The following is a 27796-nucleotide window of genomic DNA, read 5'->3' on the forward strand; positions in this document are numbered from 1 at the left end:
CAAGAGAGCGCATTCTCCTGTGGTAGCGCTCCATCCGCCATTCATTAATTATCAGCCCAAAACAACGGACTTCGGATCCGATCTTGGGCCGGACCCCCACCGTGTGTTTCTACCTTCCCCTCGCCTGAAAATTTAATTCTCTTTTTCTGTCAGGTGAGCTTAAACCGCGGACAGCGAGATTCAAATTCAAATTTAAATGACTTTCTTTGACGAGAAATTTTCGGAATTCACGCAACTGACATAGCCTACTTATTATGCACATTAAATTTTAACGGATAAAAAGTGCCAGGCAAACAAACGTGCATCAGCGCGTTAAGTAACAAATGTGGTTAACAATCCTTGAAATAGCATCCCAAGCGCCACAGATTAAGCTTAAACGACTGAAAAATCAAATATCTGTGATTTTCGGTAGGATAAATGGAAAATCGGTAGTTTTAGGGCGGTCATCTGTGAATCGATAGGCATATAAAAATCGGTAGGAATACAGATAAATCGGTATTTCTGGTCACTCTGATCAGAGGAGCGTTCGTTTATGGTGTGCGGTTGAAAACTGTCAGCGCGGAAACAGTGTGTCTGTTGCTAGCGCTTTGTGCGAGAGAGCAAATAATTGCCCTGCTCTGTTTGCTCTGATTGGACACATCGGTACCGGTTATTGACACAAGCCGCCTGTCAGTTCAGTGTGGCCAGATTATTTAGGCGGTTTTCGGTAGGATTCCAAAATTTTATTTGTTGTTTTAAGCAAGGTGTTATAAATGACAAGGTGAAGTTGTTCAGAGCAAAATGACATTTCTCGACTTGACATATCTCTTCCGGGGGCTCCGGTATAAAAATCAGGAGGGCTGGTGCGGGGTATTGAAATTTGTATGCAGAGAGTGACAGATGTCCCCACAATGTCGCCCAGCAAAAGCGGTAAAATCAACCTTCTAAATACATTATCCTTGGTTTTAAGTAGTAAATTTTGATTTTGTCAGTAGTTTTCGGTAGGTTTTAAAAATCAAAATTCATTTAAAAAAGTGCCAAGCGAGAGGGGAAGAGGAGGGTGCTAATACGCTAAACGAACATTCCACCTCGCGAGAAAATGTATACTTTATCTATTTCAAGGAGATGGATTAGATTTGGTTCAGCGGTCACACGATTGCAGGTTTTTCTGAAGTGTCGATCTGAAAATTATACTAGGAATTCTAAGCCAAAGAAGGACTGAGATGCCCATTTTCTTCTCAGCGGTGGCGATTTCCTTTCCTCGGCGCTTGGGGCTGTGGCAGTGCTCCATCGGATACGATTTTATCGCACGTGTTGTCAATCGATTTTCGCTGTATTGTTTAGATTGACAATTTCTATTGATAACAGTATTATACAAGTTTAGGTTCAGTTTCTCGATTAGTATTATAAAAAAATCTGTGATTTTCGACAGGAAAAGTAAAAATCGATTATTTTAGGGTGTTCATCTGTGAACCGGTAGGCATATAAAAAATCAGTAGGAATACAGATAACCTTTAAGTTGGCAACCGGATACCCGGGTATTTTTTATCTTTAAACTGATATAACTTTTGATTCATTGCTTTTATTGACCTGAAATTTTCGTAGCCTCCCAACTTTTAATTTCTGATTTTTGGTGTATAAATTGTAATTTTAAACAGCCTGTAAGTATTTTATTTTGATTTTTTTAACTTTACCACGTAAGTTGGCAACCAGCATACCCGGGTATTCCATACATTTTGTATGGAGAATGACGTTTCTCTTCTTCCCCTTTTCGTATTGTGCTTATTTTCGAGTCAAATTCAAGCGATTCCAAATTTCAATTTGACCGTTATTTTTATAATAAAATGAAAAAACTTAATGAATAAATGAAATACAAGAGAATATATGGTCGGTATTACTTGCTTACAGCATTAAAATATAGAAAGCATTGTTTACCTATGAAAATCGTTAATTTTTGCATCAAAACGTATGGAATACCCGGGTATGCCGGGTGCCAACTTAGGTGTGTAAATCTGGTTACCAACTCTACGGATAAATAAGTATTTCTGGTCACTCTGTGTATGTTGAGGGATGCTGTATTCAAACAACGCCGTTAAAATTGTGATAATGCTGTGCTTTGATTGTAAATTTGTGATAACGTGCTGAAATAAACAAATCTGTGCAGTCAACGGGCGGTGCGTATCAGTACAAGTTGTGTTTTGCTCGAGAGAGGAACTTTCTCGTTCGTAAGCGTTGCTCGGACAAACTTAAACCTCGTCTCATTCACAGATAGTGATCTCAGCTCGCTCGCAGTACAGTTTACGATGCGTTCGCTGGTGCATTTTATATTGAGTTTAGCATTAGTGCGCCTCACCTGGGCCCAGGAAGATGTTCATCTGCCCGACTATTTGGTGTTTACGAAACAGTTTGCGGTGCACGTGCAGGTTCGCGAACCTTCCGGCATCATGGTCTGGACCCGGGACAGTCCGCTGATCGAGACGTTCGGGCTGGAGCTGTACGTTGGCCGGGGTAATCACAGCACCCGGGGACCGATCTGGGACAGACAGCTGCTCGTCAACACGTCCGTCCTGGTGGATGGGAAGTTTTCATCCACGACGACGGCATGGTGGTGGAAGTGGATGACACGATTCGCTATCGCTTCATGGTTACGCACAAGAAAACGCTGTTTCACAGCAATTTCCGTCGGATTCTCGTAACAGGTGTGGGAATGGACTTTGTGCTAGTATAACCATGTTAAAATTAATTTTATATAATTTTCAGATCATCTATTATATCGCCCGAAGAACAACTATTGCTTCTCGCAGTGCCTGGTAGGCGATCAGCAAGTCGCCCACGAAGAAGTTGCCCACCTGAAGCAGCTCCTGGAGCAAAAGATACTGCAGTGCGTCGGTACGCAAGCGTCCGAGCATCTGTTCTTCCCGCTGGAAAATGCCTCGAAGCTAGTTGCTGACGCCGAGCTGTTCGTAAAGTCGCGCCTGTTTCAAGTGGAGGCACTGCGACCGCTGGTCAACAGTGTCGTCACGACCTACCTTACCCACAACGGTGTCGGCTTCCGTATGTATACACTGCTCGATAAGTTTAAAGTGCTCGAGCTGGGCCAAGGCTACCTGGATGTGATCGATTTCGACAGCTTCCTGGAGGAGTCGAACTAGCAGCGAAAGAGAAATGGGTGAATTCGTTTAAAACCATTTATTGTAATCGTTACTAAACACTAAACACTTTGTGTCCCGAAAGCAAGCGTCTTGTATGGCAAATCATAAGGGAAAAAAACAGAATGACAGAAAAATGAGGAAGCAATACGAATCAAACAAAAGAAAGAAGACTGGAAGAACAAACAGTGATGAGCTTGCCGCCAGCTAGCAGCCCACTACTTCCGCAAATCGTCATCGGTGGAAAATACTTTGTCGTGAGATTTCATGTGATGGTCCAGCGTTTTGCGCTTTTAAACTCACGCAAGCACAGATGGCACTGGTACTGTTCCGCGATAATGCAGCAGTGCTTCCGCAGCGACTCGCTGGACGCGTACGACAGCCCACAATCCCGGCAGTGATGCAATCGTGTCGGTTTGAACAGCCCCGACGAAGCAGTCCGGCTCTGTGCAGCCGGCTGTACCGATGGGAAGGACAGTTGAGATGATTTTATCATATTCACCGTTTGTCTAATGGAGGCGGAAGGATTGTGGTGGTCGAACTTTGGGACAATGGCAGTGACGGGTGCTGGGCTGGGCCCGGAAGTGATCCTAGCGGACGGTTGCATTGACGCCGTTACCGTATCGAGCGCTGAGGTAGATAGTCGTGCCGATGCCATCCATCGGTCCCCGTTCGGGCAGGACGCCTTCATCTTGGAGTACGAGCTAGCTTCCAGCTTTCGGCGGCCCTTTTGAATGTAATTGTTCAAAATGCGCTGATACTCTACCGGAGGGACAGATTGCCGTGTGCCGCTGGTTCCTGCTGGTGGTGGGGTGAAGCAGTTTTGTCTGGCTCGGGTGTCGGTAAGGAAGCTTCAGCCGTACAATCATTCTGCCCACCACCTTCCAGTGCGCCCGTTCCGTCCGGTGGTTCCCGCCGGATGGGCCGTTTGCAGGAAAACTCGCTAGGATTGACGGCAATCGTAATGGCGCTCGTGTCCGACAGCACCACATCCGTCCCGGGCGACACTTCGGTAAGGTATTCCATCTCGGAGAAGAGTGACGATACCTCCTTGTCGAAGCAGCGGCTCGAGCCAGCGTTAAAGCCACCGGGAGGGGGCTTTCCTGCGCAGTTCCGCATCGAAATCCTTGCAAAGGTGCAGCGAGCTCGCACCGGCAATCCGGACCACATCCTCGCAGATCTCACCGAAATCGTCGATGATGAACGTTTCTTCCGCGAAGTAGTGATCGTAATCGAAGCACATGCTGTGAAGGGAGCGGGAGGAAGAAACCACATGTTAGAACCCGTTTTGTTGGCGGCAGTTTATGGATTTGCATTGCTTTGCCCTACCCATCCATCGTGATGCGCACTGATGCAGGGTGAAGATTTAGCACCGTAAATGGCCACCAGCTGGCACCGAGCGGCGCGTGATTCGTAAACAAGAGTGAAGAGCGAAAAAAGGAAAGAAAAGCGTGCGCTACACCCACCACCACCACCACCACCGAGGAGGAGCGGCTTTTGCGTAGAACTATCACCACATTTTGCTGGCGATGGGTAGAATGGTGATTTCACACTAAATCCACACTGTCCGCGGTCATGGTTGATCGGGTTTCTTATCGATTTCGGGCGCCGAATTTGGGTGTAATTTTGTGTGAAACGATTTCGTTCTGGCAGCTCTTTTCGGTATTTGTTGTGTTCTGAACTGTCAAAGTGTGCGCACACACACAAGCGCGCTAGGGAAGAGCGAGAGAGTGTAGAGTTGTGCTAGAAAGAGACAAATATTGCACTGCCCGCGAGGGGTAGATTTCGAAAATTAAGGGATGAGCTTCGAATGGAGTTCGAAAATTTGAATTGCAACCGTTGGATCACGTTTAGACGGAATGGCACCATTGTGAAAGATAAATTCGTTAATTAGAAACGAAGCTTTGTATCATAATGTAATAAAAGAAGCTTGAAATACATAAGTTCATACAATTCTAAACATTGATCATGGTTTTATAGAACTGTTAATAAGTGTCCCTGGAACAGTTAGGCGCCTAAAGTTATGCAATCATAACTTAAAAACAAAGGTTGGTCCCGAGATACGCGCATTTATCTAAATTTGAAATTTGTTTTGAGCTAATTGTACAGGCGGTCTCCGAGATAAACGGTAACTCTTATACGCGGATTCGGAGATACGCGGTTTTCTATATTTGACAATTCTTTGAGCAAATTGTACTGATTTGACACATACATTGTAAAATGCCAAATAATTTCACTTTTGATAAAACGTTTAAACCATTTCAAATGGTTTAAAACTGCTAAATTCAATCAGAATTATATCAAATAATTAAATGAGTGACTAAAACCGCCCCTACTTGCAAAAATTGTGAAAATTTGTGGAAATCATTTTCCACTTGGAAAATCACAATTCCACTTACGCGGAAATTCAAGATAAACCGTGTATCTTTTCGGTCTGTACATTAACCGTGTATGTAAGGGACCGTCTGTACTCATTTGAAACATCAATTGCGAAATGTAAGATATTTTCACGTATATGATCTTCTTCTTTCACACAACAACCGTTGTCGGCCACAGCCTGCCTGTGCCACACACTAGTGAGATTGACTTTTAGTGAGTTATTAGTTACCCATTGGAGTGTATCAGTCCTACATGAGGGCACGGTCCATTCGGGACTTGAACCCATGATGGGCATGTTGTGAAGTCACGAATTATCTCAAGACCGTCCATTTTTATAAGCTTTTTAGTAGCATTCACTATCATTCAGGAGGCACGGTCTAAAGGGCCGTATTTTAAAATATAAAAAATAAGACAAGAGAAAAAAATCTTACGAATCATATGAAATAATTAATGAAGTAGCTAAATTCCATGCAAAACTACATGCTAATAGCAATATTATTGAATAAAATCGATAGAAACGACTTGAACTTAAATTTGAGTTACACGGTTTCTTGCGGTCCGTAGTTCAGGGACTAAGTAATGGATGGCTTTACTTTCAGGGATTTAAAGTATGGATCAATTCTTCTTCTTTGGCACAACAACCGCTGTCGGTCAAGGCTTGCCTGTACCCACTAGTGAAGTGAGCTTGGCTTTCAATGACTTATTGTTATTGAATTATTATATACGCAGGATAGTGTCCTACGTGAGCACGGTCTATTCGGGACTTGAACCCATGACGGGCATGTTGTTACGTCGTACGAGTGAACGACTGTACCACAAGACCGGCCCTTATACCATACTACCCCTACCCCTAAAGTATGGATAGCTCAACATTTATTCCAAAAATGTAAAATGAGTACCGTACCGATGTTATACACCATACTCGCCGAATACATCAAAGCAAATTCAAGCACAATGGACCGTTAAAACATTGGTAAGAAAACAATGGCTGAGTGCAAGTTTTGGAAACGGCACCCAAACTGATAGGATCGCTTTGTAGAGCTTTGTTATCAACGCGTAGTGGCGTAGAAAGCGCGCGGTGTAACACGTGGGCCAACTATACCACGTTTAGAACGGCTGGTGTATTCATTGTGCGAGTTGCGCTAACCTTACAATCGTGGTAGAGATGAATCAATTGTGAGTAGAAAGTTTTTAGGTAAAGGATGCTAAAGGTGGGTAGTAGCTGTAAGGTTGCGATTGTTACGCATCAATCTGCTACCGCAGAAAAGGCCGGAATTGTAGAATTTGTCATTACATTAGGCTATGATGGTGAGTGTTTCTATACAGTACGACAATAGCTTTGTTAAATGAACAATGAAGCTATTGTTATAAAGAGCAAATTCATTTATAAAATTGTTTGGTGAAGGGTCAGTATGTACATGAAGACAGTTGAAGAAAATATGGTCTTAGTACAATGTTCTTCGAGGTTTAATAAGATTACTCCCAAAGTTATGTACTTGAAATACGCCTGGATGTATACCATGCGATGTATTTAGGTGCTCTGAATGTAATATTTATTTTTATAGAGACTTTAAACCAATTGGCTTCATTCGCATTTTACTAAATGTATTACTTTTAAGGGTGATGGTAAATTATTTTTTCTGAATTGAAATTTGCTTACACTTATTTAACTCATTTAAAGCTTTACTCGTCAAAGAAAGGACACGGGTATTTCGTGCTCAGCATGTTGCCCTTTGACGGCATACAGTAAAAATATTTGGAAAACCCAACTATACCCTACAAGCCTCTGCTACAAGCCTGATCTACGGCACTGTCAAAGAACTTTCACAATTTATTTCCACCATATTAATGTTAGGCTCAACAGTAAAGTATGTCCTTGACCATCATCGCGCGAATATTCGACCACCACACCCCTAACCTTTTCCATATCTTTTCACCATCCTTCCAATAATGAAATAATTGAATTCGATTAAAAGCGCTCGGCGCGAGCACGAGCCCTACGCCCCATTAAAATAATTTTAATGGCTTCGAGTTTTCTGGCGTAATTACTATTAAATTCCGCACCCGCAACCAATCATCCTGGTGCGGGTGAATGGAATGGACCAACATCCAACACCCCCGGTCCGCACCGTGTGTCAAGAGCGTTGGCTTTCTGCCGCCGGATAGCGCAACAATCCTGCGCGATAATGAATTTTTAAGCTACCACGCCACGTGCTGCGTTTCGACTAAGAAAGGGAGAGTGGGAGAGAACCCGTTAGAGCGAGGGAGAGAGTAGGCGAAGGAGGGAACAACAGCGGCACAATGAAACCGGCACAGCAGAGCGCACGGGAGATGAATTGTGCTGGTGAAATAAATTATTGTTTGCTTAATTACTTTCTGCAGCCAAGACGGTACTACTGCCACTACTACTGACGCCGAATGGTGCTAGTGCGTTGCGATAATGGTGAACCCATCGGCACTTTTCCGGGAAATGTTGCCCGCTTTCGGAAGTTTGGTTTGTCTGGTGCGGAGGTTCGGTGTAGTGGCCGCCTCTCTTTTTTTTTTGTTTAAAGATGCTGCCGGTACACGGTTTGGCGCAAGAAATGGCAACAACTTAGTGCTTAATTAATTTATTCTAACTTCGATAGCGATTCCCGTTAATTGATGGCGGAACTGACGGGCTAGGCGGTCATCCTCTGGCTTCAGGCGAGCTGGCGGGAAACTGACAGATGGCGCAGTGGTGGTGAACACATACAAAAAAACACAATAATAGTAGGTCGTGGACCTAGGACAGTACACAGGGTGACGACAGGGTGCGAGATAAGGAATGCAAAGCAAACACGACAACAAGAACACTTCCAATCACACAAACCATGTACAGTGCGGATTGTGAGTTTGTGTGTCATAGAGCGCAGTGCATATTGCAAAACGAAGTGCTTGTACAAGGTTATCTTGATTTTTGGAACTGATAAGTAACCCCTGCAGAATGTTTCCAAACATGCTTCGTGCACTGTTAATAGTGATCGCTTTCGGTGCGTCCCGGGCCGGATTGCTGGACTGGTTTCGTGGCGAGGACGAGCTAGAGGGCCATCGGATAGGCAAGATTCACATCGAAGTCCTCTCACCGAAAGGCATTCGGCTGTGGACGGCATACAACCCCGACACGGAGCTGTTCGGTGTGGAGCTGTACGTGAAGTATTACGGTGGCCGGACGGAGGCACTCGACTGTGCCCTGTGTCAGAATGTTACCGAACCGGTGGACGGGAAGTTTATGCTGGAAGATCCTAACCTAGTGGCCCGCTTTGGTGATGTTCTCCAGTACACGATCATCACGTTTGACGGCACCACGACGATGCGTCATGCCGCAAGACGACAGTTTGTGCGAGTACTGCCACCATTATCAACAGTTACAGTGTGTTTGTATGGATAGTAACTTTTCTGTTGTATTTTTGTTGTGTAGAGGAGCTTATCAAACCGAACGATCGGTGTTTCTGTGGCGCGCGCAAGCTACCCGAACCGCTCCAAGATGCACCAATGTCCGAGGTGGAGCTGCTGGAACGCATCATACTACGGGCGTTGGGTAATCGTAGTCGGGAGTGTGAGGCGATCTCGAACTGGCTCGTGCTAAGGGCGGAACCTCGCAACGAGCAGGCCGATTTGCTGGAGTACGTGCGAACCTATCTGGATCTGTTGCTGTTGCGTGCGAAATGGCGCACACTGGATGCTGGCGGGACGGGCTGGACAAGTTCCCGGCCGTCGGAGCTGGTCGTGGAGGTGGACGATCATCGGGATGGGATTGCGTTTCAGGTGCGGTCCACTATCGAGAAGCTGAAGCTGCTGGAACTGATGAGATTTAGCGGGATGATAGAGGACTACGATGGTGTTTTATAGGTGGTTGAGGATAAAGTTGTAGAGGTATAAGGTAGTGAGTACAGCTTGGAACAATGTCAATAAATGGATAAGTAGACTTATTAGTATAAGTAAGGCGTATCATAAAGACTCAAATCCGCTTTAGAAATGCTTATCGAAATTTATAGATAACATAAATTACTCGATTTTACATACATTTACAAAACAAATTACAATTTTGATCCCAAGATTCTGTCAAGATTTTTAATATGATGATACTTATGTGAGCAAGATTTTGCGACCAAGATTTATGCGACCAAAAATTTTAGAAAAGCAAAAAAATTGTGAACAAATAATTTCCTGAAGAAGGTTTTCTCAGCAATCTTTGACAAGATTTTACTATTTATTGATCTTTTAATGATCAAAACAAAACCCAAGATATAGGACCAATTTGTTTGCCTATTTTGATAGAGAGATTTTGTCCCAAAACGGCTTGTTAGCAAGCTTTAAATACATAAGCTTACATCTAACTCTTAATATCAAAAATGTGTTCTTCCTTCCGATACAGGATCAGTTCAAACATAGTATCAATCGTTCAAAATATTTATTAAGGCTTCAAGACTGCATGACTTCTTTTGAACGTAAATAGGTGAATGAACGATTTCGATTCGATTCGAATAAATTCAATCTCAGTTTGTCCAGTTACTCATTCGCACATTTGCAGCAAATAATTGAAAACACTCGAGCAACAAACCGCTGCACACGCACACAGAGCTACACTGCTGACTACCACCGGTCTGTGAAAGTGTGTGCGAGAGACGCGATGGTTTCCTGGTGTGGCACAAACGACACGTAGAAATAAATAATCGTAGAAAACTAGACACGAGTATGTTTGACACATTCAACCGGATTGCGCAGCAAATGTCACTTTCACCGACTGCATCGAACGAACGGGACACACGACCAGGGTAGTATTTGGCAAGCAGTTCAAAAAGGCGCAGAGTCATTTTCTTCATCTAATTCATTTTCATGCGCGAATTCCGTCGATAGAGTCCAACACTTTTTTTTCTTTACAGATTCGCATCAAATCACGACTAATTTGTTGCCTGTATGAATTTCCTAATGCCTTTGTGTGAGTGTATGTATGTGACGGTGTGTATGTGTGTGAGTATTTTCAGAAGTTCCTTCCCATCGAGGGATGGTTTTCCTTCTCGCATGCTTTGTTCGAAAAGTGGAAATTTTTGAGTCGAAGCGGTAGTTTGTGCTGCTGCGATAGGAACGGCTTCAACCAGAAACAAAATTCCGGCAATAAAAAAAACGCGTTGTTCAAAGATGGAACGGAATGTTTCGCTTCTTTCCAGCGCACACACAGAGAAACGGTCGGGGCAACACACGGCAAACAGTACGACGGCGACGACAACGAGGCGGAAGAAAACCACCAACGATGGGAAGAATGTGTGTGCATACACACACTCGCCGCAGCTCTCGAGAAGGCACACACTCGGCGTGGTTTACACAAACACAGCGACAGTGTACTTAGGGAGCAGGGGATGGATGAGGGGGAGGAGGTCGACGGCGGCCAGCCCATACACACTCCACACACACGCGGCGGTGTTCATTCCTTTCGCAGGCTAATGAGGTTTCGTTGCTCCCTCTAAATATGTTGTTCACGCTCGAAAAACTGCACCACCTCCACCGCCCTTTCCCATTTTGCCAGTTGTGCGCTCAGTACCGGAGCCAAGACGACATTAGGGTGGGGGATTGTGATGTGAAAATGGTACAGGACCAACAAACAAAAAAAACAACAAAACACACCCTACTAAGAGACGATAAACGAGATGCCAGGATGCAAGGAGGGACATTTCCCTAATATGTTTATCCTGTCTACTTAGATGGAAAATTCGCCTTTGTCCACTGCCGTTCGGTGAGGCTTGCTTAACACCACTGGGCATAGTCACCACGTCCGTCTTCTATCCGTCAAACTATAAATTTGAAGCACTATGAAAAGCCACTAGAAATCACGTAAACCATCAACGGACGCCAGCATAACACACGCATACACCGCACAGCAAAAGGCGAGACATAGGAAGTTCTTAAAGCTGCATTACACATCCACCGCATCCGCACAGCACTGCCCCAAACGCGCGTTAGTCATCAACACCGCCCAGCCCCACACGGCGTACAAGAATCGCGAAAATCGAGTGCGTTTGGTATATGAGGTGGTGGTGATGCCTTCTCCCGGGGCTACATGAAACGTTATCACGTCACCAAATTTTTCCTCCACACTAACATATTCTTCACACACGCACACACGGCCGGTTGTTGCCCGGTAGCGCTTGCGTTTTCCTATGACAGGGAGCAAATTCGCTCTGCGGACTCGAACAACACTAACTTTTCTCGGGCAATTCTGCTGCTGCTGCTGCTGCTGCTGCTTACTTCAATCCACGCCGATCACACAACCCGCGATGTCGTCGTCGTCAACATCGGACATTTTTTCGCTGCCATTCACACACACACACACAAACACACAAGAGCGCACGCACGCACACGCAACACGGAACAGTGGTGTTAGAGCGATCCTCTACCCCATACACACAACACACGCACACTACTGCACCATTTGCTCGATTGGGCTCGGTGTGTGAGAATGGAACGCGCTTGCCTGCACTGTACGCCCAGCAAGGCCTCGCGTCATGTTTTATGCGACGAAATAGAGATCACGAGCGAGAAATTAAGATTTACACCTTTTACACTATCCCGCTAACGTTTATCAAACAATTTTACCTTCAGTTTATTACTGCAAACACGAACAATTCACAAATGGCGAACGTATACTGCCCCTGGCAAGCGGAGGAGTTGCACACGTTTCAACGCATACCTAGCGAGTCAACAGATTTTGCTGCGAACTGCGGTGAAGAATTTTCTGATCCTACTCTAGCGCTTTTGAGCGTGGTGTAGTGTTCTCCCTTTCACTCTAGGGAGATTGCGCGTTTCTTTCTCTGTCGTTGGTCGTTGGCCATCTCGCCTACTCTAGCGTCACACTCTCTCCCTCTTTTCTCGTTTGCTTGTAAATCAACGTTTTATTATCAACTAACAAATGAATTATACGCAAAATATTTTCTTTTTAAAGTTAAAATATAGATGTCCAACATTGGCAAGTCATTTCAAGGTGAAAAATGAACTTAAGCGCGTGTCATCCACGCGATTTTTCCATGATTGACTCAACCTCACGGCTTGACAGCGTCAAGCTAAATCTGTCACTTTTCCCACGACAGCTGTCCCGTTTTGTTTACAAAATTATCTAGAAAATTTCGACACCGGTGCACAAGTGCTGGAACCTACTGTTTATATAATAATAGTAAACTATTCCCTCTCGGACTTGTACTAGTTCAACTCATACAAACAACGATGGCCAACGGTCCACCAACGCGCAACCTAATGCGTATCGTGCTGGACAACTTTCTCAAATCGTTTCGACCGCGCCAAATGAAGGGCAACTACGTTGGGGAGGATTATTTCGGTAACAAATATTATGAAATTCCTGCTGATCCATCCGTCGGTCGGCGCCGTGCGTCTCGGTGGTTCGAACCTACCGCCAAGGAGGCGTACGATCAGGAGATTACCGCCGAATGGGAAGCGTGGCTACGTGGAAGAAGGTAAGGTCCAAGAATCGGCCTGTGCTTCCTACGGAAGGTAGGAAACACTGCTGACCACAAGTTGAATATCACTTAGGGCTCTAATCACTTGCCGATTCGTGCAATTCTTGATATTCGGGATATTTATTATTTTGGGATTAAATCTCGATTTATTATTGGGTGTACAACTCAATAACCGGAATTTGATGCTAGATGTCCGTAGTAACAAATATGGTAAAAACTCGAACTTTATATACTGTCTATGTCATTTTGAAGGTACATTTGACAGCTATCAAAAACAGTCAACAAAACAATTTTATCTTGTGCGCATCATTATTATTTTTCACGATGAATAACTTCGAAAATTGGAGAAAAAGACAGCATTTGCGGGAGGTTCTGTTGGGTCGTTTTAGCAAAGAAAACTGCTACGGAAAGTTATCGTTTGCTTGTAGAAGTTTATGGCGACGATGCTTTAGGGAAAACACAGTGTTTTGAATGGTTTCAACGCTTCAAAAGTGGCAAAGACAAAGAACGCGCAGGACAACCAAAAAAGATTGACGACGAAGAATTAGAGACGCTTCTCGATAAGGATTCGTGTCAAACACAAGACGATCTTGGTACATCGTTGAGAGTGACTCAGCAAGCCATTTCGAAACGTTTGAAAGCTGCCGGATACATTCAGAAGCAAGGTAATTGGGTCCCCTATGAGTTAAAGCCGAGAGACGTGGAACGGCGCTTCTGTATGTCTTAAATGCTGCTTGAGCGCCATAAGAAGAAATCATTTTTGCATCGGATGACTGGGGATGAAAAATGGATCCATTATGACAATCCCAAGCGCAAAAAGTCATACGTGAAGCCCGGCCAACCAGCCAAATCAACGGCGAAGCCAAATATCCATGGCGCCAAGGTTATGCTATGTATTTGGTGGGATCAGAAGGGCCCGTTACATTATGAGTTGTTCAAATCGGGTCAGACGATCACAGGTGACCTGTACCGAACACAATTAATACCTTTGAAGCGTGCCATCATCGAAAAACGCCCGGAATATGCGACCAGACACGAGGCTATAATTTTTCATCACGACAACGCTCAGCCGCATGTTGCAAAACCCGTGAAAAACTATTTGGAAAATAGTGGATGTGAAGTTTTGACCCACCAGCCTTATAGTCCGGACCTTGCTCCGTCTGACTTTCATTTATTTCGCTCGATGCAAAACGCCCTTACCGGAATACGCTTCATTTCAGAGCAAGCAGATTCGTTTTTGGCCGGCGCAATTTTTTTGGGATGGAATTCATAAATTGCCTGAAAGATGGGAAAATGTTATAGCTTCTGACGGGCAATACTTTGAATAAAATATATTGTAAGATTTTTCCACAATAAGGACCGTGTCTGTGCTTCATCGCATGCGATTTTATCGCACGTGCTGTCAGACGCTTTTTCGTATAATATTGCGATTATTTGGATGATATTAATAATATAACGATTATGAAAAATCAATTTGAGATTGTTCCTACCACACATTTAGTTTGACAGATAAAATCGGATGCGGCGTCCGACGAAATCTTTTTTATTCCGTCGTACGACGAAATCACACGTCCGACGTTATCTGTGAAATTCCATATAAAATTTTGACAGGCCTTCCGATAAATTCGCATCCGATGGAGCACAGACACGGGCCTAAAGCATAAAATTTTACTTAAAAATCCGTGGTTTAAGTTGAACACCAATAGTTGTTTGTTTTGTGTAACACAGGAAGGAACCGCCGACGGAGCAGGAACTGCTGAAAAATCTGGCCATTATGAAGATGAAAGAGCGCAATGCAGCCGAACTGGAGGCCAAGTACAGCAAACCAAAGGATGCGGCTGCACTGGAGCAGCAGAAAACGGGAATGGGTTCGTTCCCTCAGTACGACGAGTACGAAGTTATGCCTGGCAAAGGAAAGCACGAAAAATAGAGCGAACTTTTGCTGTTTGGAAGACATTTGAAAGGCAAAAGAAAAATATACCGTACGGGGTCAATGATTTTGGTGACGTTAGTCCTATATTTCCTTGATCATGTAGCACCGGAAAAGCAGCAAAACGAACAAATGGCCGTTACGCGCTTCCCGAGTTTGTATATACAGTTAAATTATAATATATTAGAGCAAGAGCAGCGTTGAGCGACGCTCGAAATTTATGGTGGATTTAATTAGGTCCGTGTGAATTCCTAGGTATTGCGCCTTCAATACACACAGCTCGTCCTTTACGATGCAGGATTATTTTGACTTTATGCCTATGTTTATGTCTAACACATGAATGAGAAATGGTGTATGTGTGCATCGTAATGCCATTCACTCTCTGTTATATGCACAGCTTGGTCTGATGGATTGCATCGTAGTAACACGGGGACACTGCTAGTGCAACAAAAGTTGTCCTCTTTTCGAAACTCCAAAAGTCCATCAAGGTGCTTGTTGCATGAAGTGCATGTTATGTAGTTTAAAGGTAGGTTTCTATTAATCCTGGGTGTGATCTTATGGTTGTGTTATTAGGTTTTTAATCTTACTTTTTAGTCTAAATGAACCACATTAATGCTGGTTCAGTGAAAAGGGTTCGTCGTCCACGCATTATTTACTATTTCAAAAGGGATTCAAGTTGAGTGGGCCGATAGCATTGGTGGTAATATGATGCTTGAGAGCTAATAAACAAACAACTGTGTTCGGTACAATCTTTCTGGCTAATCGATACTGGCGGGTTTTCTCTTTGCGATGGGCAGGGTCAAAGAACTGGACACAATTTTCATTTCCAAGTGAACAAATTATGAACCTGCTGAGTCTCCCATTACCAACGATCGTGTTTTTTTCGATCCATCCAATTCTTCCTGCCCATCTAAGGGTGTGTGTGTGTGTGTGTGTGTGAGAGAGAGAGAGAAAGAGTACTTCACACACACAAACACACACATATAAGCGCTCCCAATGTTTGTGTCGAAAATTGATCAGCTAGGACCATTGCTCGAGAGGTAAGAAAGTGTAGGATGCGGAGCGCTTCCCACACGTCCCCAAACACACACACGTGCTCACGCGCCCTCGATTTAGCCAGACAGATCGCCGTGGTCAAAGAGAGCCTGATCGTAAGACTCCGCCTTGACCAGGCGGCCGCCAAAGTAGCGACCGTTCAGTGACTCACGGGCTCTATCTGCTTCGGTGGCCTGCGAGAACTCGACGAAGATCTTTACGATCATGTCGGTGTTGTCGTCCTCGGCAAAGTTGCCCTCCGATTGGCGCTCCTTGTAGATAATAACCCGGTCCACGGCACCGTACTTGCTACACTCATCTTGAATCTCCTCCTGCAGCGTCTCATCGACGTCCTCCGGTCCGACCATATTGCGCAGAATAACCACCTTGCTTTCGCGCGGCCTCATTAGCCGCTGCATCACCAAATGCCGAGCACTCTGGCCCTTGATCGACATGGACTCCTGCTGCTGTAACGTTTGCGGTTCCCCTTCCTCCAGTAGCTTCTTCTGTAGCTCTTCCTGCTGTTTTTTCTTGTGCTTTTTGTACACATCTTCCGCTGTAGCGTTTGGGGCCGCAGCAGCTGCCGCTGCTGCTGCTGCTGCCGCGGCGGCCGCCGCCGCAACCGCAGCCGGATTCGCTTGGCTCAATACTGTGGGAAGTGGCTTGGCTGCAGCACCCAGCACCGGATTGACCAGCAGGGAGGGGGCTAGCGAAACTGGCGGCACCAGCAGCCCCGGCTGACTGTTAATTGCAGCTGCGGCCTGTGTGGCTGCGGCCAACTGTGCTTGCGCAACAAATCCAGCACTGGCTGTCGTGATTGCCGGGTTAAGCGGCAGCCCCGTGAGACCAACTTTCAGACCAGGTGAAGTGGCTGACAGTCCCAAGACGGCGTTCGTAGCCACAGCATCCATGGCCTGAATCTTGGCGGTAGCAGCTGCTGCAGCGACGGCTGCTGCTGTTGGCATGGCGGAATTCGCCGCCGGGCCCATCAGCGCGTTCGGTGGCGTAATTGATCGTCCAACCCTGTTTCAATCGATGGAAGAAAAATTAATATTTTTAACTAACAGGTCTGTGAACTGGACTCCGCGACGCTTACCTTAGCAACTGTCCGCCCAGGTCAAACAAATTCATACTGGCGATTGCTTCGATTGCGGACTGATTCGTCTGATACTCAATGAATCCGTATCCCTTGTGCGTGTGTACAGCATTTCCTGCGACATCTTGCAGGTCATAATTGGCCCGAACGCTTCGAACACGCTCTTGATGTCCTCCTCGGTCAAATCCGGATGGATCGAGGCAATGTAGATGCGATTGTAGCTCTTCGCTTCCTCCTGGATCTCATCGATCACCTGCTGCGCCTGCGGCATATTGCTCGGTCGGCCGACCTTGATGTTGCGCCCACCGAGCATGGCACCGTTCATCTGTTCCAGCGCCAGCTGCGCTCCTTCGGGTATTTCATACTCGACGAACGCAAATCCTTTGTGTTTCTGCGTGATCGGATCCCAGGACATGTTGATCGATTTGATCGGCCCGAATGGTAGGAATGCCGCCCTGATGGTGTCTTCCTTCAGTTCAAACGAAATACTGCCGACGTAAACACTGTAAAACACGAAAACATTATAGGCTGGCGATCAAAACTTAAAATATCGATTGTGTCCGCAAGTGTGCAGTTAGTAAACCGACGACGATCAGATCTTATCAGCTTATGTTGGTTAGCATCAAAGTTTGCACGAAAATGGACTGACTTCCGTAGAAGTGCGAGAAGAAAATCAACGTTTTCTACATTCAGAACCGTCTTAGATAACATCATATTCGTCTTTTTCATAGTTCGGTTATCTCGATTTTATCTCATATCAAAAATAAATTTCGTTTAACGTGTATTAAAACTATATTGCAAGTGAACAGCACAAATGATATAAAAGCAAAACATCCCTATACAACTTACCGACACATAAGAGCTAAAGCTTGCTGCCGTTGCACTTGGGTGCGCTGGCTGGCCAACTGCTGCTGCTGATGGGCTAACGTTTGCTTCATCAACACCATCTTGATGCTCTGCTCCATGGCGTATTTTTTCGCCCTCGATACTAGCTCGATCTGCTCCGTGTTAAGCCGGGGCAATGCTCCACCGAGTATGCCCAGCAGTGCCGACCGAGTGCCCGGTCCAAAGGCCACATCGCCAATCTGACGAATATCATACACGGGCTGCGCAATGTACGGTAGAATCTTCGGTTCTGCGAGGAGGATGGAGGAGAAAATAATGCGTTAGTGAAATTCTTATATAGACAGCTGGTCAGTCTTGCGTAGTAGCGCGTATACAACGTGTTACACGCGACTCATTTATAACACCTATTGGTTCTCGTATGGTTTCGAATTTGTTTCTCCCTGCTTTTTAATGCCTTCATGGCGAACGATGATATTGTTAAATGAACGGGTTTCGGTAAGCGACGTCAGAAGAAACACAACTTGTTTAAAACAAACTATATGAGCAGAAGGAAATCCTTTAAAACATATGCTTTGTATTTCTCTTTCAGATACAGGAGCTGATCAATTAATTCATTAAAAATATTTAAACCCCTTATTTACGGGAACTACACATTCATCTACAAAATCCGTTTAAAAATAATATTCAGCTCGAAATAAAAAAAAAACATGATGCCGAAAAATAAAGTGCACCAAGAGTGTAATATTAATAAAATATTTTAAGAACTTGTGAGTTCCTATATACATGTTTTCATCATGATGGAACATACTGTCCCTCAAAAATGTGCAGTTTATTGCATTTGAATATGAATGAAAAACAACAAATAACAAAACTCGTACGAAAATAAAATTTAAAATTTCAACCTTCAAATAAGGGTCCGGCAACATTTTCATTTTTCAAGCGCAGGCAATGCTTAGATTGGCATCGCCAGCACCAAACATTGTCAGCCCCGTGGAGTTGGAGTACATATAGAAGTATATTTAAGGAAAAAAGAAACAGATTACAAATCAATTCTAACCTCTTCCATGGATCTGGGGAGTCAACTTGTGTGAGGATGTTCACAAGAGACAAGAGTTCACAATCTTTTGATACATTTTGCTCGCCACGTGCTGTGAATATGTGTGATACTGTTCTTGTTCGTATAGTCTGCCATTGCACGAGAGAGCAGTGGTAACATGAGATAACATTTAGAGTCTTGTTTTCCAACCATCGCGATTACGCAGTACACGCACGCGGCAGTCGTGATGCGAAATTCAGTCAAAGGACGAACGAAAGAACCGGTAGCAATTATGATGGTGAGTGGTGGTGATGATAGTAGCGGTAGTAGTATAGGTAGCAGTAGGCAGTAGTAGTAGTAGTAGTAGTAGTAGTAGTAGTAGTAGATAGGCGAACGGTTTCATTGTTGGCCTTTCGCTTGGGCAAAGTATCAAAATGTAACGTGATGACGAAGGAAGAATAGTTGTTGTGGTAGTATTGGTAGTAGTAATAGTGGCAGTGGCAGATTGTGTATCTGTCTTTACGCAGTACTTTTGCAAAGAAGGTGCATTTTCGCTTCTTTTGGCATACGCATGGGAGTAGATGAAACAAAAAGAGAAATAGAGAAAGATAGAAAGAGAAAGAGAGAGAAAGAGAGAAACAAAAACAATACGAGAGACATATAGATCCTGAAAATAAATAAAAAAACAAGAAAAAATAATGTGGATTAATTAGTTGACTCGATGATAGCGGGATGCGAAGCGGGCGTAATCGACAGAACAATTAGGATCATAGAACACACACACACACACACACACATATATATGTATATGCCACGTGGAAAAAAAACGTTTGATTGGTGTAACGTTTTTTTACTAAAATGAACAAGTCCATCTGGAACGTCAAGCAAAAGGTCCCAGGTATATTGGTTATTCGTAACACAAAATAGAGTAATTGGTTTAATCACCAAATATGCTATTTCCATCAGTATTAACAGGTAGAGCGTCTAGCAAGACGAAATAAGCCATCGGCTTTACAATTTGATTGTAAAATCGGGATGAATATGCGCAAGTTCTAATTGCTATTCACGTCTAAATATTCTCTTATAATTTACTAATGGAACTAATGGTACTTTAATGGTAGATGGTACGAAAAACAATCGGTTATTGGAGACAAATGATATCAGTTTTGCGATGTCACACAGGTACAACTCGTGTGTTGGATCAGGAGTACAACGTACAGTCAAAGTCAAGTAGATGCGGTCGATATTATCTTCCACAGCATAAGCAGGAAGAGTCTAGGTCGCATCCGGACGCCAGGAAAGATGATATTGTTATCACAGGATTTTTTTCATTTTTTAAGAAAGAGAACAATATAATATATATGTAATTAAAGATGAGAGAGAGAAAGAGAGAGAAAAAAGAGAAAAGAGAAAACCAAACGTAGACAAAAAGAAAGAAAAAACTGCCAACGGCCTCGTTCCCAGGCTTTGTTCACATATATACTGTTGCGGTGTTGAGATGGTGACGATGATTATAGGATGGTTCAACCAGGACGAGAAGCACAGAAACACACACGCGCACTCGGACAGAGCATGTCCTTGCAGAATAGCGAGCGTCGTCCCACATATCGAGCCTACAAAATACATCCCATTTTCGCGGCCCATTCCGGACGATGGCTGAGGAGAACAGTGGAAGTACTACTACTATTTATGCAAAGGATTATGTTGGCTACTACCGTTGTATCGTCTCAAGAAGTTAGAATTGTACAATTATACTCAACAACACGCGCATACATGATGGTTCAGTTAGCCTAATCTTGAAGGCAAGCACGGTTCATTCAAACAAAGCTGTTCAAATATAACACGTCATCGAATCACGAACAATCCCCAGTTCGCTGAAAGTACGATTAAAGAGAACACATAGATTGAACAAAACAAAACAGAGAGAGAGAGAGAAAGAGAGAGAAAGAGAAATGGACAAAAAACAAAAAACACGATCACCGTGTTACCGCAATTAGCCGATCGCCAGGAACTTGTCCCATGCTGGAGTGGGGGTGGGAGTTTTCTTATACTATGCACTTTTTTTTCATTTTTCAAGATAGAGTGCAGAAATGCTGCCGATTAATACGTTCACATTGATCGTATATGTGTTTCCATTTGCGCGTATATTCGTCACTTTCTCTCTATCCACGTATCATTGGACTTTTACTTCAGTCGCGCAATTTTTCTCTGTGTAATACAATACGATCAACAGTTAGGAGGTTAAGAAAAAACCACAAAGAAAGAGAATAAGAGAAAAAGAGAAAAATAACTGATCGATCTTCTACGCGCGACCGCTACTAGCGCCTTTCTCTCTGTTTTCTCTCCGGGAAGGAAGGATGAATTCGACATTGGTTTGGGGTATACGCCGATGATGATTACAGCGAACGACGCAGAGAAGAGAAGCTCGTGTCCTCGTGATACGCGCACGCCGATCGAACTCTGTGTGCTGAGGTTGCATGCCCGTTTATAGGAGGTTGAAAGCATAGCACAACCGACTTGAGCTCCCATGAGTTCGACAATATTCAGAAATAAAAGAATTAAGAGAGAAAGAGAGAGAGAGAAAAGAGAAAAGAGAGAAGGACATTCGTTAGCTAGCGTCCCCACGAGACGAGAACGTAATATAGTGTAAACGAAAAACAAAAACATTCCGGTAAGTGTAAGTGAGCACGCAGCACGCGTGTATATTACCCACGTGGACCATCGCTCGGGAGTATACCTCGCAATACGCTAACCCCAGCCGGTTGGTGCTTGATCGTACGATCCTACAGCGCTGGAACGTAACAGCAACCGTTTGTCTGCTTCCCTTTTGCGATGCCCCGAGAAGAGGATGGAAAAGCTTAAATAAAAGTACATAGAAACAACCCCCAAAAACATAGCACAAGGAACCCCATGCAACAACAAATATGGCCACCAATTCAGCGAATTGCAACGTAAGGGTCACAAAACTTGTACTCTAAGGTACGCATGATTAAAAAAGTACGAAATCATTTTCAAATACAGTACACGAAGTACATATATCGCCGCGCATTGCCGACAGCTTTTGCGGGTGCGTTTCCACACATTCACATTTCTTCGCCCTGGTAAGGCTTTTACAGTACACTGACAATAGTTTACCTCCCAGTCACATAATCGATCATCCTTACGCCAATAGATGGATGAGGCAGTATCATGCACACCCTGATAGATTATCTTCTCGGAAGGATGTGGGCTGTGATAGGTACGTATTACAATTAGTGCCTAAATTAATAGGCTATCTTTCTCAAATATGTTATTGTTTAGAAACATTTTCACTACTATCATAACAATATGATATCAATCAATTGCCGCTGAAAGTACAGAAACAAAAAAAAAAAGAAAGAAACGAAGAAATCGCATGAATTGATTTGATTGTGTGCGGATAATGAGCTGTGGAGACTAACATGTAAGAGGAGCATGAGGAATGTGTATAATTTTGGAAGGAATTTTAAACTACGTGCTCTATAATTTTCTATATCCTTTCGGTCTGGCTAAACTCTAATGCGCGATATATTGCATATTGAAACTGCAAGACGGTGTTGTTTGTTCTACTTTTAAGAAGCGTACATATGGTAAAACAAACTATTTCCTGTTCTGTTAAAACTTTTCAATCTCTCCCTCAAAAAGCACTGAACAGCGAAATGAAACGCAAAAAATCAATTATTTTCAAATTGAAGCCAACTATCGTTTGATTTGAGCTATTGCCATCAAAATATTAGTCATACCTTTAAATAAAATAACACTTAACGATGAACGTGTGCGCTGTTAATAATAGTAACTGAATAACAGTCGAGCTTTTTGTGTCAGGCACATTAACCCAACTACTGTTTCTAGGTATTCCAAGAATGTCTCTTCAAAACCAAGAGCGGTGTAACTCATCGATTATAATTATTAGTACATCTGGTGTAAAGAAATACCTTCAGATAAATTTCATTGGCGTAAAAAGATGGCTAAACGGCATATGGACAAGTACGAAATAGAGTACGAAAATGTAGGTTAACCATACACACGCTGCAAAGATTTGAGGGGGAAGTGTGTAGATGCCTAGCTCAATTTGTTTTAATTTGTGTGTTCAGAGTACATGGGGATGGTGAAAGTTACGCACAACTGTGACAGATTATATGATTTACTGTACTTTTACCCATAATTGGAAAGAGAAAGAAAAAACGAGAGAAAAGAGAAGAGAGAGAAAGAGGAGGTGATGCACAATAGAAAGACAAATCGGATTATTTAATGGTGAGAAGACTATTTACAGTAGTAGCATATTGGCATATGATCACATTCCCATTTTACTCAATGTTTTCACATTAATTGCTTCCGGTAACTGTATGAAAAAAGAAGACAAGAGAGAAAGAGAGAAAAAGGTATGGACGCGCGGACTGGGAACCGACATCCGTGCGAAGTACACCACACCGGTTTCTGATAGTTCCACTTGAAAAGGAACACGGAACTGCACGCCGTCGCAGCCAATCAATCGAGAGTCGCTTAAATATCGTTCACATTTGTACTACCATCAATTAATCGTATATCAATAAGCATGCTTTTTGTTATGTCCGTTCTACAGGTGGTGTGTGTCCCCTCGCAACCGGATCGTTTCTCTCGTGTGCTCGGTTCTCGCTCGGGCGAAACGTGATTTCAAGGGGAGATGTCAAACAAGTATTAAACAAATATTGGACACTGTCGGTATCGGCTCTACAGACCGACGACACTTACCTCGGTCACGTTCCTCGCGCTCTCTGTCCTTTTCGCGACGTTCGCGACGTTCGCGATCTCGTTCCCGTTCCTTATCGCGCTTCGAAACTTTCGCCGGTGGCGGCGAGCTCTCCGCTTCCTTACGATACTCCTCTCGGGCCGGTGAGGCTTCGCTGTTGTTGTTGTTGCTTCCGGAATTGTACTCGTTGCTTCCCTAAAAGGTACAGATGCAGATTAGATATGTATATCAGTAGTATGCTTAGAAAGTGGTACACCCCACACGCGCACACGGCGTTTTCTTATTCCACGCGCAAAAGGACCTTGACCAAGGACAATCGAAAGTGGTCAAAAAGGGAACTTTATCCATTCAATCTCTTTGCAGCTTTAAGTTTTGTTCCTCCCCGGTACCGACAGAAACACAGCTGTCTATGAATAAACACTTCACTTCGCGGCAAACACACACGAGCACGGACACACTCTCACACATTATACTATCTTCCTTCACACCATTGCACATTCGCTCGCCCACATCCCCCGGTTCCATTTTCAACTCGCTTCCAGAAGAAGCACAAGCCCAAACCCAAGCCGCCATATTGGATTTCTCTGTTCAGCACTTGCGGGAATGCCCGACTATTCATGTTCCGTTTTCCAGCGAGCGAACATTTATTACGGGAAAAACACACCGTACTTACCATTGTTACGGCACCATTCATATTCTACACACTGCACAGAAGCGTGAAAAAGGGGTTTTCACGATATTTATTGCAAATTAAACAGAGAACCACAGCTTCCGTATGCACCGTGCAGCAATCGCTTCGTTTTCTTAATTGACAGCTACATGACAGATCAGGGCTAAGCAGTGTTTATACGTGTCATATAGGAAAGTACGGAAAACTGCCCGTTTCGTGAAGATGAAATTTAAACACAAATTTATTGTAATGATAGAGTAATTTTAAATTATTATATCATGTAAAACAAGCTGCTTGTTTTTGTTGTGCCTTTATCAACAATTTCAACAGTCTGCTTTGCAAAACACGTGCGAATTGTCTGGCAACACTGGCAATCGTTTGACATAGGTTTTTTAAACATATCTTTTGCTTTCAAAACAAACATTACCGGGTAGTGTGTACATTTTATCACTTTTCAATACCAATCCCAGGGTAAAATTTAACCAAGATAGTAAAGTTATTAACACCATGGAGCGGTGCATCAAAGCTATCCTCTCCGTAGTCCCGTTGAAAACTTTTCTTTTAAATCGAGACTGTGTAAAAGAAAATAAACTCTACCAAACAGTGCTTTCCACCATTGTTGAACCATTAGCAAACGAGCTCACAACAGATGCTGTAAAACCATATCTACCAATTTAATAAAAGTCGGTGTACTGTACGATACTGTGTACAATCGGTTGCACACCGGTCAGTGGAATGCGGTGGCCACGAGCGAAAGGGAAATGTTCACCATCCTAACATATGTCCGAGTAAGTTAGTGTTTGTTGTTGTCTATTATCTATCCTATTATCTGTCCTATTAATTTGCTCTTCTAATTTCCCCGTAGATCGTGTACACCTTATACGCATCAAATAGTTACGAAGAGGCAATAAAAGATAACATATATTTGGCTGATCTGGGATTGATGCTTGGATGTCCGATCGGGTTAGAGTGCAAGAACGTCCCAACAGATTTGCTAACCGAAACGGCATCGATACTTACGGGAGAATTAGGTATTGATTAATCATTAAACTCTACATTCAAATTAATTATTGTATTTCATTGCATGATATGTATTATTACTTTGTTTCAATAGCAAACTTAGATAAGCAGGAACCACCCGTGAAAAGGATTAAGCTGGACGACATTACAGGGGAAATGAGTTTAACGGAAAACAAATCCAACGACGTTCCAATAATGAAGTGTCCATCGTTAGAATATTTTGGGTACAACTCACCTTACCAAAAAAAAAACAGACGAATGTATAATACTTCTCATCTTTTCTCAGAACCCGATGCTACGATACAAAGCAACCGGCCGTTCTGAATGGAATAATCGATGGCTGGCGGGCAATGGAACGGTGGCACGATCCAAACTATCTGCTAAAAGTGGCCGGCGAACGAACCGTACCAATCGAGATTGGTTCTCAGTACAGCAGTGATGATTGGTCTCAAAAGCTAATGAAGTTTCGGGACTTCCTTGAGCAAAGTATCTGCTGCGAGCCGTCCGATTCGGCGGGAAAGCAACCACCGGCCTACCTAGCGCAGCATGATTTGTTTGATCAAATTCCTGCTCTTCGAGCGGACATTGCCATTCCCGACTACATTGGCCGAACGGACGCACAGCCACGCATAAAAGCATGGCTCGGTCCAAAAGGCACTGTCTCGCCGCTTCATACCGACCCGTGCCACAATCTGCTGTGTCAGGTAGGTTGATGATGCGCACATGTGCACCATGTCTATCGCCATCAAATATTTGCAATGTTATTAACCGCGGGTGCCGCTTTCGTTCGTGCGCTAGGTTTTCGGCGCTAAACTCATCATCCTCGCACGACCGGAAGACACGGAAAGGCTGTACCCGCACGACCACTTCATACTGAACAACACCTCGCAGGTGGATGCACGCCGACCCGACTACGATCGGTTTCTCGCTGGTGCGGGACGTTCGGTTCTACCGGCTGACGTTGCGCCGAGGTGGAGGTGCTTTACATACCGCCAAAATGGTGGCACTATGTGGAATCTCTGTCACCGAGCTTTTCTGTTAGCTTCTGGTTTGAATGATTCATGTTGATTGCAGCCACCGGGTTTCTTGCTGCAACCCGAAAGTGGCCGAAAGCCGGCGTAAATACTTATCAAATCACGCATCCCAGCATAAAACGGTGCGAGTGTGGTTGAAAGTGTCTCACAGACAAATGTTTGAAAGCGAACGTTGCTTCGGATGCGATTTGACCACGAAGTCAACGCGCTAGGAACGGCAAGCACATGCGCCTTGATACAGCATCCACACGATGCGAGCTATGGTTACAGTGCACCACCAAAAATATCAATAGGTAAATATTATTTTCCATCTTAAAAAAGGGTTTCAAATGAACACACTGAGCCTAAAGTGAGTATATCACAGCATTTAGCTAATTCAAATTTGTTTCTCTTCTCTGTTGTACCTGTAACATCATACTAATAATTATTCACAGAAATCCATCAGTGTGTTGTTCACTGTGCCAACGGTACGAGCAGCATCGTTTCATTCAAAACGGAGGTATATCCTGCCACAAATTATCCTTCCTCGCAACGTGGACGTACGCGTTTAGTATGCTCGATGGCCTCGGGGTGAAAGCATTCCACCACTGCTCGGTCGTTCTTCAGCTGGCAGGCGTTACGCATCGATAGGACCAGTGCCGGTAATCGCGCAAAAGTTTGACGGAAATCTTGGCGCGAGCGTACGGTGGCCGATTTTGGCGCCCCTAATCCCACTTAAGCTAAAGCAAAAAGCCCAAACTCTTGTGCATCCAGCCGGCAGTGTCCTACATTGTATAGTGAACGTTTGCTGATTTTGCTGTGGCCCCTCTGGACGCAACGGCAGTACGTTGTACGATATTTTTGAGTGTGAATCGCTGAATCCTTCTTTCTTACATCGTAGTGTGCATTGTGCTTCATATGCTCCCGGCAACCACGGTTTTGTGACGTTCGTTTGGAGTATAGTTCGGTGGCCCAGTTTGGTTGGTGCGGAAAATTGAATGTGGCGCGCAAAAATTGTGCCGATGAGCAGTGGTGGTGAAAACAGACGTGGCTGACGGATGCAATTTTAAAACACACATACACACACACACACGCGCGCGCACAATTGGCCACACAGCACGTCTACCCACAAGCGCCAAAATATCTCCATAACGAAATCGCGTACGAGGCGGACGAAATGTTTGGTATTAATTTGTTCAATAGCGTGTTGACAGTTTTCGTATTTGCACAAGGTGAGTAACGGGCACCCGCTGGGAGGGATTGTGGGATAAGCGGAAGAGCAAAAACATACACATCACATCCAAAATCGAGCCAAACAAAACACTGGGACCCGATGGCAACGGAAACAGTAATCCCGTTTTGGGAGAATGGGTTAGCGTAAGGTTTGGAAGGACCGGCAGGTGCGCCGG

The 27796-nt window shown here is 44.1% G+C and overlaps 3 protein-coding genes and 3 pseudogenes across 3 annotated transcripts; 4 read left to right on the forward strand and 2 right to left on the reverse strand.

Annotated features, from left to right (window-relative positions):
• Positions 1-2093: 2093 nt before the first annotated feature.
• Positions 2094-3131, forward strand: LOC120899571. The gene is made up of 2 exons (XM_040305568.1): positions 2094-2678; positions 2740-3131. The coding sequence occupies exons 1-2, from the start codon at positions 2582-2584 to the stop codon at positions 3129-3131; spliced, it is 489 nt and encodes a 162-aa protein (XP_040161502.1). The 5' UTR covers positions 2094-2581.
• Positions 3132-3294: 163 nt separating this feature from the next.
• On the reverse strand, positions 3295-4814 carry LOC120905233 (annotated as a pseudogene).
• A 7807-nt stretch (positions 4815-12621) lies between these two features.
• Positions 12622-15224, forward strand: LOC120905229 (NADH dehydrogenase [ubiquinone] 1 alpha subcomplex assembly factor 2-like). The gene is made up of 2 exons (XM_040316121.1): positions 12622-12991; positions 14723-15224. The coding sequence occupies exons 1-2, from the start codon at positions 12744-12746 to the stop codon at positions 14922-14924; spliced, it is 450 nt and encodes a 149-aa protein (XP_040172055.1). The 5' UTR covers positions 12622-12743; the 3' UTR covers positions 14925-15224.
• LOC120905212 lies at positions 14985-24502 on the reverse strand (annotated as a pseudogene).
• A 514-nt stretch (positions 24503-25016) lies between these two features.
• Positions 25017-27392, forward strand: LOC120905221 (bifunctional peptidase and arginyl-hydroxylase JMJD5-like). The gene is given in 9 exon segments (XM_040316110.1): positions 25017-25142; positions 25220-25385; positions 25469-25598; positions 25661-26078; positions 26173-26273; positions 26275-26347; positions 26349-26701; positions 26843-27049; positions 27289-27392. Coding segments are annotated over 7 exon segments (999 nt in total). The 5' UTR covers positions 25017-25115; the 3' UTR covers positions 26433-26701; positions 26843-27049; positions 27289-27392.
• Positions 27393-27487: 95 nt separating this feature from the next.
• Positions 27488-27796, forward strand: part of LOC120905232 — a 29144-nt pseudogene continuing 28835 nt past the window's right edge.

This window comes from Anopheles arabiensis, chromosome 3 (genome assembly GCF_016920715.1).
Source record: "Anopheles arabiensis isolate DONGOLA chromosome 3, AaraD3, whole genome shotgun sequence".
NCBI classification, from domain to species: domain Eukaryota; kingdom Metazoa; phylum Arthropoda; class Insecta; order Diptera; family Culicidae; genus Anopheles; species Anopheles arabiensis.

Coding starts and splice junctions, on each gene's coding strand:
- LOC120899571 (XM_040305568.1), top strand. CDS start 2,582: ATGGTGGTGGAAGTGGATGACACGATTCGCTATCGCTTCATGGTTACG. Junction 2,679..2,739: donor CCGTCGGATTCTCGTAACAG/GTGTGGGAATGG, acceptor TATAATTTTCAG/ATCATCTATTATATCGCCCG.
- LOC120905229 (XM_040316121.1), top strand. CDS start 12,744: ATGGCCAACGGTCCACCAACGCGCAACCTAATGCGTATCGTGCTGGAC. Junction 12,992..14,722: donor GCGTGGCTACGTGGAAGAAG/GTAAGGTCCAAG, acceptor TGTGTAACACAG/GAAGGAACCGCCGACGGAGC.